This window comes from Watersipora subatra, chromosome 3 (assembly GCF_963576615.1).
Source record: "Watersipora subatra chromosome 3, tzWatSuba1.1, whole genome shotgun sequence".
Lineage (NCBI taxonomy): Eukaryota > Metazoa > Bryozoa > Gymnolaemata > Cheilostomatida > Watersiporidae > Watersipora > Watersipora subatra.
This window is the reverse complement of record NC_088710.1, coordinates 70644172-70662187: the sequence shown is the minus strand read 5'-3', so window position 1 is coordinate 70662187 and position 18016 is coordinate 70644172. Positions and strand designations below refer to the sequence as shown.

Here is an 18016-nt window from a genome sequence, read left to right as displayed (position 1 = left end):
GACACTTCATAAACTATGAGCAGAACATGCAACATTGTAACTCAAAACAAACACTGGAATATTAACAACAATAAAAGACAAAATACAAAAACAGTATGCAAATGTACCGGCTCTTCAACAAGAGTGCAGTAGCTGCCTTCATTTGTTCCATCGGTATTTGGGTTTGAGCCAGGTGCGCCATCTATGCTAACCGCACTTCGAGCGAAATAGTAACTCTGTCGTTCATACACACAGACACTGGACTCTACGACACCCAGAACAGGCTGTCCGAAAGTGTACCTATCAAGTATTGAGATATATAAGTGAGCTGAAGTTGCCCAGATAAACCTTTATTTACACATTAATTAATGAAAAGTGCAGAGAACTTACAAATTCTAGAACTTACTTTGCACAAACTTTAGCTACCACCCTCTCTGTTTGAAATGTAACATATTTGGGAGGCTCAACTGTCACTTCATACTTGGGAAGAACTACAACAAAATGAAAAAACAGATCGGTTAAGGGGTGACTTCTCAACCTGATCAACACAGGAGAAGTGGGAGGGCAACAGCTAAGTTTCTACAATAAATTGAATTTAACAGTCACAATGGTTCTTGATATTTGATCACACGAGTTGGCAGCACTCAAAGAATGAAGATGAAAAAGTATACACTAGTCTTACCATATTCCTTCACTTCAAATCTCTGCTGATTGTCTTTACCATTTCTTTTCATTTTTATGGTGTAGTAGCCCATATCAGGTTCTTCATGCAGCTGAAACTCGAGCTGTACCATACCTAACATAAAAAATGATTTATATAAGCTACTCATACATGGTGTTAGATTTAAGGCGACTCTATAGAGGTACAATCTACCGTACATATGAAAGCTCCTCTTGACCTATGGGTATGCCTATGGGTATGCCTATGGGTAGACAAGTAAGTGGTGCTGACAAAAGTACATTCAATGTTTTGTTATCATCAATAAAGTTTGTCATCGATAGTCCAACTACTTTATATAAACTAGTCCAAATAGTAGAAAGATCTAGTCCTTACCATTGCTGACAGTCAGATTATTCCACTGCTCCACTCTCACTCTGCTCGGAGTCTCAATGGTAATAATCTCTATCTAGTAACGACATGAAAATTGATTATTGATGTCAAATGACTGAAGCTGCTTCAAACCAGAGATTGCCATCTCCGGTCTAAGACTCAATTGCCTTCTGACAGAACTAAGCCTAGATGAGGAATCAGCTAAGCCATAATGAATCACTATTTAATGGGGTTCACATGAAAAGGAGTCAACCATGAGAATCTTCTACTAATGGCAGTAATACAGACTACATCATAGCATTTATATAAAACCATCAAATATTGCTTACCATATCATTTGAGGGTCTCAACCTCGTATCTAGTGTCAGAATTCTGATTCGTACTACAAAACATACACAGAAGTTCTTAGATCAACCCAAAAGTTTTAGCTGTTTGCAGCTATGAGATTACAAAAATGTACTCTGTTGATGCATAACAACAAAAAGTAAACAAGCACTAGGCCAGCAAGCTAAACATGAAAGATCAATTGTGTATACAGCTGTATGGCATTGATTAACAACAGAATTACCACTACCATGGTTATTTCTACTGTACTTACCAAGTTGTCCTGGCTTATATATGGGTTTATCAGTCTGGATAAAAGTAATTTCTGTGTTGTACCATCTACCAAGAATGGCAATTTTCATGGAGTCACTGAAATAATAACCAGCTGGGTTTCCTGTTGCTGGTCGACCGCTAACTTCAAGAGTCACATACTCCGGTTGTGATTCCGAGTCAAACCCTGGCAGCGTCAGCGATAGGCATTTAGTTTTATCTAGAAAAGATTAAAGGTAATAAAATGGTCAATTTTTCATCACCATGGTTTAATTATAAATTACTACATGTATATAAGAAAGAGGAGTTAGCGAACCTCCTGGTTGTATTGTGGTGGTAGCCGTGTCAACTGTCAAATTCTGGGTTCCCTCTGGAAGGGGGCGCCATGACCTGCCTATCCACACAGTCCGTAAAGAAATCTGAATTTGTGTCACATCTGCGACATTGTAGAGATCAATGCATACAGTTTCTGGCCGGTTTTGTATGAATCGGTTTGGTGCAGAGACCAAGTAACCAGGCTCACTGCAAACCAAGCATATCACGCAGTTAAAGCAATGGTACATATAATAACCTTTAACAAACATACTGTAAGTTACGATCAAACAGGGTGCTATGTTAACACTGATGAAAATATAAGATAATCAGTAGACTTACTTGGTAGCCGTCGCCAATGGAGTCCCAAGTGCTAAAAGAGCACAAACTAAGTATAGTTGCATGTCTTCTCTGATCTTCTATTTTACTAATATGTACGCTACAGACGCATAGCAGCCTTTATATATCATAGAGCACAGCAAACCTCTCAACCGTAACCTATCCAGCACCAATCAGAAGGCAGATTATAAGCAAGCGGAGCTTTGTGATAGTATTTACTCAATTATGGTATCTCGCAACAAGAATATTGAATACACCCTGCAGATATTACACAACAATGAATATATCCTACACTGTACAACTGTGGATTTATTCTATAGAATGTGTATCACAGGTAGCATATCTACTACAGACACTTTACAACTATATATATATACTATATATATACATACATATATATGTGTATATATATACAACTATATCCTATAGACACCGTACACATTTAAATATTTTCTACAGACAATACATACAGTTGAATACAAATAAACACTAACATAATCCTAGTTCGAACTGATCACAAGTTGGTACCAAAATCAAGGTTAACTTTTAAAAGAAAAAGGCTGTCAGGTGTACCGGTACTACCAGGTGTACCGGTTTTTGCATCATTAGCCTTTTGTGTACACCGCTAGCATATTGCGAGTGTAATCCTGCATACGTCTTTGGGTTTCTGTAAGCCTGTAGTAATTCATTATGATTGAGTCTCCATAGAAACTTCATTTTATTTGAATACTTGAAATAGCAAAACTCTTTCACAAATTCTTCATCAGTGGTACACATGTAGAAGCTTCAGAAGAAAGGTACGGCCGCACATGCCGATTTTTTCGTTGGTTCTGACCAGAATCACGAAATAAATGAAAAACACATAATTATTCGGCCGAAATTCATAGAATTGTCAGAGCGATGCATGCACACCAAAATCGTCGACAAAACGCTTTTAATTGGCTAAACAAATTATTAAGCCTGGTTCCCATATACGTCGCAAAGCACCGCAGGCTATTGCGGTGAAATGTGAATCTACATGCCGGGTACCGACGGTAGTTGCTGGCGGTCAACGCTAGAGTTTAGCGCTGTTCAAATTTCGCGAAAAGCTGCAGGCAAAACCTTCCCGAAATGCACTGTACAGGTGAAGGACACCATTATTGAAACAGCATAGCGAGCAAATATTTTATGCAATTATTAGCAATGCAACTTTATATGTTTATATGAAGCTTGATAGCTTTATATGAACAGAAGCCGCCGAGCCTAGCTTTGCAAGCGTTTTGCTGCGCAAGTTACCATCGGGGTCTCGCAATCGATATGGGAACCAGGCTTTGGCGAGCACGATTCTAGCAGCTTTTGCAATTTATATAGTCTGAGGCTCATAATGCGACCAGCAAGAAAAAAACTATCGCAATTCGCCATTATAAATACGTTACAATCGACATGATTGTGCTAAAGATGGCAAGTCTTTCTACAACGGAACTTTTGCTGCCAAAAAAGAGATTGTTATTATTAAAAAAGAAACGATTTTTTGCCATAGCGTCCGAATGCTAAAGAACCAACAATAGCGCAATTTAGGCAGTTGCATCGTATGTATTATGTTGAATTGCATTGGTACTTTTACTGTGTGTCGTGATCGTGTCTTGGACTATACGTACCAATTGCTAATACTCGCTAATAATTTGTTTAGCCAATTAAAAGCGTTTCGTCGACGATTACGGTGTGCATGCACAGCTCGGACAATTCTGTGAATTTCAGCGGAATAATTCTGTTTTGCGTTTAGTTAGTGATTTTGGTCAGAACCAACAAAAAAATCGGCATGTGTGGCGGTACCTTAACACACTCTTGCACACACTGTTCACCAGTGCCTGAGATATATGGGGATGGTTCAAAAATTAGCAAAGGAGCAACCTGCGGCATAATCATCAGTTTATAACTCTGCGTATATGGCTGTCTTATACAGCTTGATACAGAGCATCTAGTGAATAAACAAAAGCGCAGTGAATGTGACAGCATAACAAAGCGTCATGAAAGGTAGAAATTAAAGTTGAATCATCGATATCCTCATAGCCAGCATTCTGCATATCGGATATGATAAACAGATGTCATTGGGATTATAATATTAAGGCTGTAACCATGGCAATGATCTACACAGTACAAGGAAATTGTGGTTGCGACACATTCAGCATCCTGTATATAAACATTAGTGATGAATAGCAGCTTTCCTCTGTCATACATCTCGACTTTCACATAAAAATATTTTATTGGCTACATTTATTTTTCTATTCTGTTGAATCACTAACAACCTCACACTGACACATGACAGCAGGTGGAATCACTAACAACCTCACACTGACCATGACAGCAGGTGGCAGCACAGCTTGCCCTATGGACAAGACCTCAGTCTCCCATATTATTCAATAAAGAAAATGTGTCTTCAAAACAACATTCAGTTAGCCATACATAGTTCCACAACATGTATAGAGAGCAGTCATATCTACAGGTATAACAGTCTAGAGAAGTCATAACTGAAAGTGAGACTATAAAAAGGAGGATCTGTCATATGATTTGAAATGTCTCTAACATCTTGTTAGCGAGCGTGAATCTGTGGAGACGCTACTTTCTCTTCTGAAAAGTAGATATCATTGACTCGCCTGAGAAACTCTTGAAGATTGTCAAAATCTTTAATGACTGCTGAGAGACAGTTGTTGGGCAGTGTAGTAGTGACAATTGCGAACAGGTGCCCAAACACAAGAGCATCCAGTGCTGTAACCCTGCAAATTTTAAGATAAATAAGGTCCTGATTTCAATCTTTAATAAACCAACCTTTGGATTCTTTATTTATTACAAAAGAGAATTGAAATTAAAACAAAAAAACTATTTTAGACTCACCAAAAACCCTAGAAAATGATAGTGCAAACCCTATTTACCTTCGTAATACCCTTAAATATCTCCATAGTTACAATAGATTAAAAGATGAGTTTTATCTCAGATGTTCACCTGGAACAGGTTGGTATATAATTTTAAAAACTCCCTTCTATCAATCATGCTGGTTAAATATGTTTAGCAGTTGAACAACTCAAGATGAACAGATCCTAGCATTACATGCCAGCCTCCCCCACTTTCTTTATTCCAATATCTTAGCAGCATGTGTATTTTAAAAAAACCCGGAGCAAAAGTGTGGAGCAATAAAACAACGTAAGGTAGCAAACAGTCTCAGGACATTGATTCATTGCGATGAGGAAATGGCAATACATCAAACTGACAGGCGTGATGCGAAGGATAGCTAACGGCCGACAAGTACCTCATGTGAAGCGTCACGTCACCAACTATACCTACTTACCGGTCACCAAAGAAGAATTTCTTCTGTCCTAGCCTAACTGTTAATGCTTGGCAGACCTGCCGCACCTTCTCACACACCTACAATATTGACATGTCTGCAGAAGCATGCAACTAGGCTACTGCTGGGATTGCCAAGCTGAAGATAAGGGGATGGATTTGCACGGAACATACAGTCAAACATGGATAACTCGTCCACGGATAGCTCGAACACATGGTTAATTCGAACATTTCCTTTGGTCCGCTCCCACGTAATGATAAATTGCTATAGATAACTCGAACTCAACACTGTTAATTCGAACTGTTTTTTTGCCCAACGGCTACCGAAACGGTTGTTATCGCTTTAGAAAATCACTTTATTCAAAGCCATAGAGGTAAACTTCATCTTTTCGTAATTCATAAGCGTCGTTATTACCACCATCGGCAAAATATTTTTGTCAACGACTTTTCTAAAAGTTTGGTGAAATTTGATTTATACTGCGATACGATGAATAGCACGGGCTAGCCGGGTCACGCGTGCAAGGATTTTCGCCACGCACATACAAAACAAAAATCGCATGTTGTTTTTGTTTTGTATGTGCGTGGCGAAATCCTTGAGTGCGTGGTGTAACCCAGCTAGCCCGTGATGAATAGTTTTCCGACGTTGATTCTGTGTTGAATCAACGTCGGAATGTTGAATGTTTAAATCGTATTAAAAATTCTTGTAATTAAACGTATACGTTGTCTGAGCTACAAAAAAAACTATTCATCGTTTGACCTAAACACAGAATACGTGGGTACATTCAATAAGTATCTATTAAAAATGCGTGAGTGATATAGAATGTACCGTAAAACCTCGTAAAACTTTTAATTGAACTGCCTCGGAGTGTTGCTCTTAACGAATCCCAGGTAAAGTAAGGTAATCTGCATAAATTTCCAGAAAAAACAGCAAAATTGATCGGGGGTAAAACCCCAAAAGAAAAAAATGTCTTTTCTTTTGAGCATTTCAACAACGATCAAGTTTTGCCAATGTCAATCTGAAAAACGTCCTGGCAATAACATCACCTCAAACAACAAACCAATCTCAAGTGATAGAAAAAATCTCTATACTTTTTCATGAAAACGTTTTAAACTTTACATTAGAAGCATTTAATTTGAAACAAGCCATTTGTGCTTTTGATTTATATTATAGTTTGTATATGTACATGTATCTACTAATAAATAAGTAAATATATGGACTTGTGACAGTGCTCTGATAACTTGAACGCTCTGATAATTCGAACACTTTTGCTCGGTCCCTTGAAGTTCGAGTTATCCATGTTTGACTGTAGTTGCTTTTGTTAATTCTGCTAAAACATGCTTTAGAATAGTCACTACAATATTCATAGAACTATTGCTGATGAAAAAGTTCATAAATAAAACATGATTGGCAAAATCCTGTTTGTGTAGATTGCTAGATCTATCAGCAGCTACTCACTCCACAGGCTATGGTGAGGTCAAGGTCAATTGACAGAACTAGAGACATCTACAGCTTCAGACGCTGCCATTTAAAATATACAAACCTGCTTCACTGACGGCAGTGATCATTAATTCAATTGTTAGCAAAGTCTGGCCGCAGTAGATATGTTGACCTGTTAGTCAAATGCTGCTAAAGGAAACACTTGCACCAAATGGCTGACGCTCTACACACCCATCTTACCTCATTTTCTGATAGATGTTGCCATTTTTTAGCCCTTATTATTTTCTTCATTTCTCGTTGTTTAAGAAAAGGGACTATAACATTCAGAGGCCAGGAGTATACAGAGCCAGCCCGTGGTTTTGTCACCTGAAATCACATCAGAATCAGCGTTAGTCAACAACTCTTATGGCAATATTAATAGTATATCCTTGTGCATGGAACCTTTGTTCACTGCTGGAATACTCCACACAAACTCCTATGAAGTCCTAATTCATACCAAAGTCAAAACTACATCCTGAAAGCCATTCTAACGCCTGTTAAAGTTTAAATTACACATATTATGTCATTGTTAAGAATAAGATGACCTTTTAACAGAGTTCACTCTTCAATGAGGCACGCGTACCAGGCTGTGCAAAGCAAGCTATAATTAGCATGTTGTTGAACAACTGTCCCTTTGGCAAACACGATAATGGACTGTTTCCGTCTAACGAGAACCATCTATGAACATAACAGTTACACTGTTTTCTAAAAACTAGAAAACAAGCTGGTGCTAGGCGCTGTTTACAGTTAGCCCGTAAAGGCTCTTGTCAGTCAGCCAATGGGTAACGATACACAATCTAATATCATATAAAAAGGCACTTGTCAAGTGAAAAACAGTTTTATTCTGTTTCACATCAGACTCAGCAATTCTTATCACTTGATGAGGCATCATTTTGTTTTAGTGAATAACAGATACATTACGGCAACATTTTAACATTTATAGATGATCAATTTAATTCGTCATCATTGAGGGCAAATAGCGCAAAAATAATATGATTTAAAATCCTTTAAAAAATTTCAACTATAAAAACTTTTTGAACGACTTCTCACCTGTGAAAAGCACTACAAAATTTTTACAAACATGATCGTACATTTAGGAACAGTTTAAATAAAACTGGTTAATTATATCAGATATGGCCGGATTTTAGGCGAAGCAAAATGTCCAGATAAATATTCTGCAAATCTATTCAACATACATGTTTATGTTTATAGAGGCAGAAATAGTTGTCAAAGGAGATATGGAACAAGTACAATTGGAGATGCTGAGAATCACTCTAGACAATATAATAGCCTACCTCCTTATCAGTAAACTGTTTCACACCTTTATGAAGATAGTTATATCTTATACCGAGCGCGCGGCACACATATAGAACGCACATTTTTTCTAATTTTAGAAATTGGTAAACAGTTTCGTCTTTAACTAAAGAGTTGCTGCTTATTAGCTTTAATTCTGAGGCATTTCAAAGAAAACAAAGTCCTTAAATTTAGTAGCAACTACCTATGGAAAAATCAATACTGGCTGTATACGCTTTTGTGGAATAATCGTCTAACAACTTGTATCTGCTCTGAATGGAATCAATTAACTGTTATAATAATAAAGGGTCGGTACAACAGATATTACACCAAAATTAGTCAGCCACCTAATGTACATGTCAATAGATCTCTAACCATTCCTTCCTGCCTCTCAATACCGTTGGGACTACTAGAATCAGGGCAAGTGTAGCCACTAGGCTCCTCTGGCAACAAGAAGATTAAAGGTATTTTGTAAATGTATGAAATGTATGCCAAAAGCTACTAAAAAAATACATTTAGTTGGCATCTACAGGAAGGTCTAAGGGTAACTCTTAGGTTATTTCTATCAGTATTGCGTACACTTCTGCATCCTGTGATAATTCATCATTTGATGCTAGATAGAGTCAGCGGATTCATGAAAATTTCCTAACGATCAATGAGCTATCACACGCAATATGTCCATAGTTTTTCAAAACACCATCACAAATGAAAAAATAGCACAAATTCTTTAGTGAATTACAAGGTGAAATATTACACAGAAACAGGATTAGAACATATACATATGGAGAGCTTTCATTCCTAATCGCTAAACAAATCATCCACACGATCGAGCATTTCCATAGAAAACTACAACAACAACAGGTCCTAGTAAAGACAAAAGAGCTTGTAGGCTTTTGATTCCCACTCGATACAGCTACAACCACTGCATGACCTTTGCATGGAAACGCTTCTAGAAGACTGATTTTCATGCCCAGATGATAATGTAGCCCAAATATTTGTTTAATTTCTAGTGAGGGAGACTAGACTTGGCCTAGTGGCTTATCTTATTGGGTGACTCAATTGTGGCTGTAAGCAATGGCCTATTTACACACCAGAATACACCATTTGATGCTCAGTATTGTATCATGAAGATCTGGTTGTTATGGGAGCACCATTGTACGCTATAGAGATATGGCAGTAAAGAAAAGAGGTAATCGTGTGTGTGATTCGGTCATTACTGGTGACTGATCGTACCTCAACATCAACGTGTGACACATCAACACAACACCTTGTATCCAGACTAATCAAATACCAGTCTGAATTTATCAACTTTGTGAATGATGGAATTGTAAACAGAGGTTCATGGGTAGATGCAGAGATTGGCTGGCGAACAGTCTGATCAGATACTGGAAACGACAGACCAGACTCCGCTGATGAGACAACCTACAAACTATGCAAGGGTGGCAAGCTGACTAAATGAAATGTTTATCCATAGAATTCTTGCTGGCGAGCTGAATTCTGGTGAAATTACAGGCAGGGCTTTAATGTTCATCCTCTCAAAAGACAAGTCAGCCATGAACAGCCTGTTGGAAATGTTCCATGCAAAATTCTTACATCACTGTCTGCTCACTACAGTGCTTTCAGCTGAAAATAGTCAATCGCTCAGTGAACAGAGGTTGCTGAGCTTTTCGATGCAGCTGGCCAGCGAGTAGAGCAAAGCGGTCGTGCAAAGCAGTGCTTCTGGGCAATGCTCCGGGTCAGAGCACTTAGTAATCCATTTGACATCTCATTCAGGGTGGTATGAGAGAATATGATGGTGGTGATGAATGCTTGTGCACAAATCAACATAGGCTATTATATTCCCAGTACTAGCTTAAGTCAAAAACCAAATCGTTTCCATGACATTCAGAGCTTTGTTTCACATAAACACAGAATTTTCGCATCAGCCAGTGCTAGCTTGCACAGTATTGTTACTAGTAATATAGCATGATAGTATTATTACTAGTAATATAGCATGACAGTATGATTACTAGTAATATAGCATGACAGTAATACTACTAGTAATATAGCATGACAGTATTATTACTAGTAATATAGCATGACAATATTATAACTAGTAATATAGCATGGCAATATTATTACTAGTAGTATAGCATGACAATATTATTACTAGTAATATATCATGACAATATTATTACTAGTAATATATCATGACAGTATTATAACTAGTAATACAGCGTGAGAGCATTATTATTAGTAATATAGCATATATATGTTGTGAACAGTGTTGCAGAAGCATGGGGAAGGAATAAAGAAAAGCATTCCGGTGACCTCACAAGTCTAGGCAATTTCCCCATTTTGCTGAATATGAAGTTATGGCAATAATGACAGCTACTTGTGCTGTCCCAGCTCATACCGCTGTCTCGAGACAGTATTCAGACTAGAGTAAATGAAATTTGATCGAACAAATTTAGATTTAACAACTGCGTAGACTGGCGCTGACTTGCAAGCACAATGAGAAACAACTCAAATATGTACCTATCCTGGATGCAGGATTTGTTGTTGCTAGAATTGCTGCTGGTGAGCTGGTAAACAACACAGCGTTGGTTTACGGCAGATAAGAGAATACCTCATCATGCCACTGGTGGCTATCGGATGTAGGAGAGAATGCCTATGTCCCAAAAACTTTGTAAAAATTGACACACGTCTAGGCATCTAGATCCTCTTCCTCATGGCAAGAGGAAATCTGGTACTCTCCTTTGTATGGCACTGTATTTTATTGTGACTGATAGAGAAATAATGGGAAGAATCTATTGAATCAATGATGTGGAATCAACTCTCTTAAGTGAAACCCAAGGAGTACCACAAAATACTGCATCAAACTTTATAATAAACATGGCAAAACAAATTTCATCATATTACTTTCTAAAATTTAATGGAATCACAAATCTTACATATTCCTCCAGTTTATAAATCAAATGGCGTAGAGTGCATTTCTATATATATTGCTGAATCTGTATCTCAACCCATTTTTTGCTCTGCGCGTTTCATAGTTAATACGGGAGTGAGAAAGATATTCATTCATCAGGAGATACTTCCAAAAAACTGGCTGTTGTCAAAACTTGACTGATTGAGTAAAGGTAGTGAGAAAGAGTTATCGGGGTGTTTAAATACACGCACACAACAGCCTCTCCACTTTCTAAAACTAGCATAGCAGCACCTCAGCATGCAGCTGTCTACAAGCTAAGGAGTGAGACTACCTACCCATTACTATTTAGGGTTGTCTGCTCATAGGCAATTTACAGAGCTATCTATAAAGGGATGTAACTACTGCTGAAGATTTTAAGTACCAAGTCTAGAAAAGCTAAAAGAAACTTTTCCAATGCAGAATTACAATAAGCTGAAATAAATTTACTGTTTAACAAGTGAGGACGACTACTCAATGTATATTGTATGAAGCATGAGCAGAGGACTTGCTAAGGACTAGGCTAAACTTAGTATCTGCAAACACCTTCAATAAGTCTTTTGACTTCAACCTAAGTGGTAGTAAACTCCATCTAAAAATATGAGAGCATGCAGCTCGATCTCAGTATGGTATAGCCTGTGGGTCACTAACGTACCACACAAGATCCATAGATAAACTACTGAATATCTTGCGATACGACTAACAAAGGAAAAGCACAAACAGAGATCTCCTATATTTAACATTTACATAGGTGACCAGACAGAGACATAACTGCAACTTATCTATCTACTTGTTTCTTTTAAAATTGCTTATTAAAACAAGTTTGTTCACCTTAAAATAGCACATCGCTCCTTGTCTCAAATAAATCTCTAAACGGAAAACCAGCATATCACAGATTTAGCCCCTGGCATAATTCAATGGGAGAGAAAGCATAACACAATCATCTTCCATTTAAATTTAATAGTTTACTGGTCTTCCTATGTCAGCCCCGCTGGCAAGATTATATATCTTACCGCTGCCTTAGCAACAGTTCATGTAAGTGCATGTAAAAGACATATAAAAGCCATTTTAGTAAATACAAGAGCATGAAACTCAACATGAAGTAATACTTATGAACAGGACAGTTATAAGCTATTAAAACACAATAGAGGCCTTACTGCGTATGCAGCAACCAGAGTAGGAAGAGTAGCTATACTGATCAGTAGTAAGTATAACAGACAGAGGTGAGTGTAGTAACATTAAACAGCCTACCTCATTGGCTACGACAGGATCTGTCCAGGCGATATACACCTGCAACAAGGTCATAACTCTGTCTAACTATACAACAAGCAGACAGAAAAAAGTTCAAATGCATCTTATATTCTTGCTGCCTATTGTAGCGATAATAGTTGTAATAAATGGTACAGAATTACGCGAAGCTCTGATCCCAACCGACAGTCTTATTAGAACAAAGGCTAGATCACTTGTCCATTTGTAGATGTGGGCATAGGAATAGAGTCAACCCTCAACTTACCAAGTTAATTCATTTTGAAATCTGACTCACATGGTAAACTGCAGTGTCATAAGAATACATTGTAAACTATTCCTCCTTCCATAACCTATGACAACTAACACATACTATAGGTAATTATACAGCGCATGAAAACAGAGAAACTATATAAAAATATGTAATTAAATGAAAGCAAAAAACTAAAATATTTTGATAAAATATATACCGGGTATTGATAATTCAATTAACAATAAAAAGTGTTTTTATTGTTACATTACCGTAGTGACAGGCAAAAGGTAAAGCTATTACGTCATTTCTGTATTCTACTTTTTCTACTATTCTACTATATTCTTCTTTACCTTCTTTATTGTTTCTTAAAAATTTGCGTTGCTTTGAAAAACTACTTTATGTTAGAAATAACTTGCGGGTGAAATATTTGCTGAAGCTTTACGTCAAACAGTTCATATGTTAAGGCAACTGTGAATAGAGTTTTGACTGCGTATAGATTACAGCATGGCTCATATCTTAGGACTGGAGTTAGTTTGTGTTCTCTAACTAAATATACAGCTAGCATGAGATAGTTCAGCACTTGGTATGGTGTCACTATTATGGATAAAAACACCAGATATTCCAACATTCCACAGCGCACATGCAGATAGTGACAGTGAAACATTCTTCACTCATCAGGGGATAACTGCAAGAAAGTTACTCGTAAGCATATTTATCATAATTACGATTAAACCTTTTTAGCGCTCTGCTAAACCTAAAATATGGGCTGAAATACTAAAGTGCATTGTTATTACATGTTTATTATAATTTAAATACCTATCTTATGTTCGATAAAATAGCTAATTAGAGAGAGAGTTGTCTCACCTCCGCATTGCCCAATACACTCTGCACCATGGCAAGGTGTGCATTCATCTCGGCAGTTGTCTTCTCGTTTAGTTCTCCATCCAACCCTTTTTGCTGTGTAACAACATAAACTAAAATAGCTGTACTTCACCATTCCTATTAGCACTGTGTACACCCATCCCGATCAGAGGCCATTCCTTCGCTCCAGTAAAAAATTGATACAGCAATCTGATATAGATACAGAAAACTGATTCAGATAATGCATCAGTCGAGATGTAATGCATCAGTTGATGACAATATAAAAGAGCAGTTGACAAGAATGCCTACAACTTTGTTGAGATTACCCAATCATATTAATAAGTACGAACTGATTTCCCCAGAAGCCTCAGGTTTACATGAAGTAGCAGTAGAATAAAATGAAAAATGGAACTGCTACTTAGGGTATACGATATTTTGACATAATACAAAAGCTATAAGTAAGTTGGCATTCATAACTTGAGCAGCGAGCAGTGCCCAGAATCACCAAGAAGCTAATAATCAAATACAAAGGTTTACAACCCAGTCTACTTTATTGAAACAGTACTGACCTTGACATTAACATGTGATACAATATCGTCAAAGCTTGTGAGGATGAGATTTTTCTGCCTGAAAACTGGCACTTTACCTGAAGAACCAAAACAAAACCTAAGGGAATACACTGTATGCTGCTTCGATGGATAATACATGAGTAATATTGTATGTATGGGTCTGCAATATATCGGTACTATATCTGCGCTGTAACTGCACTGTATCTGTACTGTATTTGTACTACATCTGTACTATATCTCTACTATATCTGTACTATATCTGTAATGTATTTGTACTGCTACCAGAAGTAGATATTTAGAAATAGTGAAGGTGTGCCTCAACGGGTCATTTGTTGGGTTTTCTTAGAGAGTAGTAAGAGAGTTGTTGCATTAACATACTGTACATGTTTATTTAGAATCTTCATAATAAAATGTAGGTAGTTTCACAAATGACAGAACAAAAACTTTAAAGTGACTAGAGTAGATAAAAACCAGTTCCATTTTAAAAATCTAGTTACTGAGTACATTATCTTGTCCACTTTTATTATGTTGCTTGCGATGATAATTGTTAGAGCGAATGTTTTCCTTATAATTACCTTATGCAGCAGAGACATTTGTTTTTTGTGTGGATTGCGTGGGTGTTTTTAGTGAGACTAAATACATTCATATTTAAATTGCTGTGGTGTCAAGAAACTGATACAGAAATTCTTCGCCATGATCTCTGCAATGCCACTCCATGCAACAATAACTAGTATGACTGCACAGCCATGAAAAGCTCTTTGTCAACATACAAAGAGAGTTTACGCTGTCGACAGCAATTCATCAAAAAGCAGAAGTTTCATTCATACAAATAACATAATAGCACTCAGCAAAACTCTGAGCCAATTTTTGGAGCCTAAAAATCTTTAGTCAACTTCGATGTTACGCTACTTCCCAGCTGACGCCCCAAACATCCATCAGGTTCGCAAGACTAACATCTAAACATGTATCTCTTTTAAAGATGCGCTGATCAGAAAAAAATCAGATACCAGGTACTAGAAGTAATGGAAGGTTGGGTCAAGGTCAGTTCAATCAGTTACCATAACTTAGTGACAACAGAAGAAAAACATAGAACACTAATGAAGTGGTATGTGACTAAGTTTAGTTTAGTCGATGTGGTGATAGTAAAGCAGAGATGGCGCAAACGTTTACCTGTGGTGGATAAATACTCAGCATTGCTCCTTCGTTCCGTTTTGAATTTGAGTTTGCACATCTGAAGGAATGTCCTAATGCTGAGAGACCGTGCAAAGTCTGGCAGAGATATCTCTGCTACCTCATCTTGGAAGTACAACGTTGTGTCATCTGGCCATGATGAATCTGTACTCAAACAATTTACACATCACTAGAATATCTGCCCACTGAGAGCTTCTATTTCTCTTGGTTGTTACTTAAAAACACTCTGTGAAACCTACATTTGAATGCCACATCTATTTCACCGCCACTATGGAAGAAGGGTTGAAAAATAGAGCGCCACCCTTTAATTGAACGCCACCTCTATTTGACAGCCACTTTGACATTGATCTTTACAAACCCATAATAGCAAGCGATCAGTATAAAAAGTTTCCACAAAATCGTACTAATGATGACTCGGTTACATCAATTACAATTAACTCTCGTTGTCCAACTCTAAAGCGTTTCGGTTTTTTTTCATTAAAACTTTGAAAGCAACACAATAGAAATAATTAAGAAGTGTATCAGGCTGATAGTGGTTTCTTGTTTAACACGATCTTGATACTTCGACGTGTGTGAAAAACGGTTTACATTTACGATGGCATATGAATGACTAGTTTAGGCTACAAGTTGTGCTTAAAGTGCATGCGGCTAAAGTTATCATTATTTGTGCGATATGCAGCACATAAGTTTTACTCTGCTAAAAAATTGTTTGGATGCTAATATCGACTAATTCAGCAGTGCAGAAGAGGAGTTCAGATTGGAAGACATTGTGGAACATATTAAGCAACCAGAAGATGTTTGTTCCATCAAAAGCAAACAATCAGAACGCAACTGGCCGAGCCAACTCAAAATTAAAAGCTCGAACAATTTGCAAAGCAGGGCACAGGCTATAATATCATCGCAAGTTGATTGCAAGCAATAGATATCAACTGGTACATAGAGATATTTTTCAACTTTCCAATGCATATTTATTAAGAGATTTTTGACAAGTTGAAGGTAAGTTAGCAGATTTATTAATTAGCAAAAGGGGTAATGTTGCTCTACCCAAAGGAGAGGGCAAAGTACAGGCGATATTCGCTTTACTCATAAAAGGGTTAAATTTATGTTCCCAAAATTCTGACGAGTCATTTGGAAAATACAACGACAGCCTCTATTTGAACGCCACCTCTATTCGACAGTCACTATAAAAAGGGTTGAAAAATAGAGTGCCATGGCATTCAAATGGAGATTTTACGGTATCTATTTTTAGCACCGTGAGAGACTAGAAATTAAGAGTTAGGCTATCAGTGCATAGGAGTTGTCTTCTACGCATGTTACTAGTACCATTCAGTACAAACATGTAGCTGTTGTAGTACCACATGGCAATACAGTGAACCTGAAATATTATACCATACTTACCCATGCCGTCAACAACTGTTTGAAGCAGCGACATTTGGTGACACGGTTATATCTTCACATCACACCTATCCAGAGGATATGCTTGATAACTTTAAACAGACAAATGTGGTTTTGATTAGTGCTAAAGATGTGATCATTAACTGTATGTAACGATATAGCATGGTCAATAGTGTATTCAACTAAACAACAGATTACTGAAAAAGTCTATAATGCTGATGTGAAAAATGTGAGCTTACTAAACCTGGATAACTAGCATGTCCTATTTTCATAGCTCAGAACAATTATTTACAGGGACTGAGCAGTAGATGGCTAATATTGCAAATGCTAGTAAGTCGAAGAAAAGTTTTTAGTTACTCATAACAAGCAGTGATGATACCATTACACTTTCTTTCATTATGTCTGCAAAATCTTATTACCTGTAAATCATCTTATTATCTGCAATTCTGTTATCTTATGCTGATAAGATGAATGTTTAACTCATTTATTTTAAATTTAAGTTTGAATTGGAGCTTGATCCTATAAAGAAATTTCTTAAAGGTTGACTTGCAACAAAATTCACATTACAGTTATTTGATATGAAAAGATTCACCATGTCTTACTCTGTTGCGTTGTAGGTGTGAAATATGTGGAAATGTGATTACAAGCTCTTAAAAGCTCAAAAACGAACAGTTAATCGCAGCCACACGAGACCGCCGTAGTTTGGATTGTCTTTCCAAAACGGCTCAAATGTGACGTAGTTGTGAGAGATGGTTTCTGTTTACACTTTCATGCAACCTTAGTCGTCAAAATATTTTCACAAATATACTTCACGCATTCAATAAAACTATGTCTATTGTTCTTACGCGTCTGTTTTAATGTCATTGTAATGCTGTCATTTTTAGCAGTGATATTTTATAACTGACCATAAAAATTCGTTTAATTTTTTAGCCTTAGCTTGAAGGAGTACATATCATTGACTGATAAACATGATGAGCCTGTTGGTCACTTGTGATAATTGAAAAGTGCTGTAAAAATTATTTGCGAAGTATTGGGTCACATGATCAGATTACGATTTGCCGATTAGACCAAACCGAAACAAAACTGTAAAGTAGCGAGCATCTATATTTGATACGGGGCCTTTGGTAAAACCCGAAGTGTTTGTCATAAACTAGTGTTACGATAAGTTTAATATTGAGCTTTTTATTGGCCTTTC

At 37.1% G+C, this 18016-nt stretch overlaps 2 protein-coding genes across 4 annotated transcripts in view; both read right to left on the bottom strand.

Moving 5' to 3' along the window:
- The window catches only part of LOC137391929 (ovostatin-like), a 103836-nt gene extending 101474 nt beyond the window's left edge, over positions 1-2362 (bottom strand). For all 3 annotated transcript variants that reach the window (XM_068078495.1, XM_068078494.1, XM_068078493.1), the window contains exons 1-8: positions 2279-2362; positions 1941-2146; positions 1629-1844; positions 1360-1412; positions 1034-1106; positions 662-775; positions 386-470; positions 108-279 (exon numbers count right to left, since the gene is read on the bottom strand). In XM_068078495.1, the coding sequence (XP_067934596.1) occupies positions 108-279; positions 386-470; positions 662-775; positions 1034-1106; positions 1360-1412; positions 1629-1844; positions 1941-2146; positions 2279-2340 (981 nt within the window). In that variant the 5' untranslated portion in view covers positions 2341-2362. The remainder of the gene's footprint in view (positions 1-107; positions 280-385; positions 471-661; positions 776-1033; positions 1107-1359; positions 1413-1628; positions 1845-1940; positions 2147-2278) is intronic.
- A 2237-nt stretch (positions 2363-4599) lies between these two features.
- On the bottom strand, positions 4600-16919 carry LOC137391050 (metaxin-2-like). Its single transcript, XM_068077394.1, has 8 exons — positions 16825-16919; positions 15406-15570; positions 14236-14312; positions 13670-13762; positions 12559-12597; positions 7272-7397; positions 5598-5674; positions 4600-5028 (listed from the first exon to the last, which is right to left on the bottom strand). Exons 1-8 carry the CDS (start codon positions 16856-16858, stop codon positions 4845-4847), a joined length of 795 nt encoding a protein of 264 aa, XP_067933495.1. The 5' UTR covers positions 16859-16919; the 3' UTR covers positions 4600-4844.
- Positions 16920-18016: the final 1097 nt, after the last annotated feature.

Bases quoted from the DNA above. Each gene is read 5' to 3' on its own strand.
- LOC137391050 (XM_068077394.1), bottom strand. From the start codon at position 16,858: ATGTCGCTGCTTCAAACAGTTGTTGACGGCATGG. The intron at 14,313-15,405 runs GTAAACGTTTGC...TTGGTTCTTCAG, and splicing joins TGAGTATTTATCCACCACAG to GTAAAGTGCCAGTTTTCAGG. The intron at 13,763-14,235 runs GTCAGTACTGTT...GTTGTTACACAG, and splicing joins TATCACATGTTAATGTCAAG to CAAAAAGGGTTGGATGGAGA.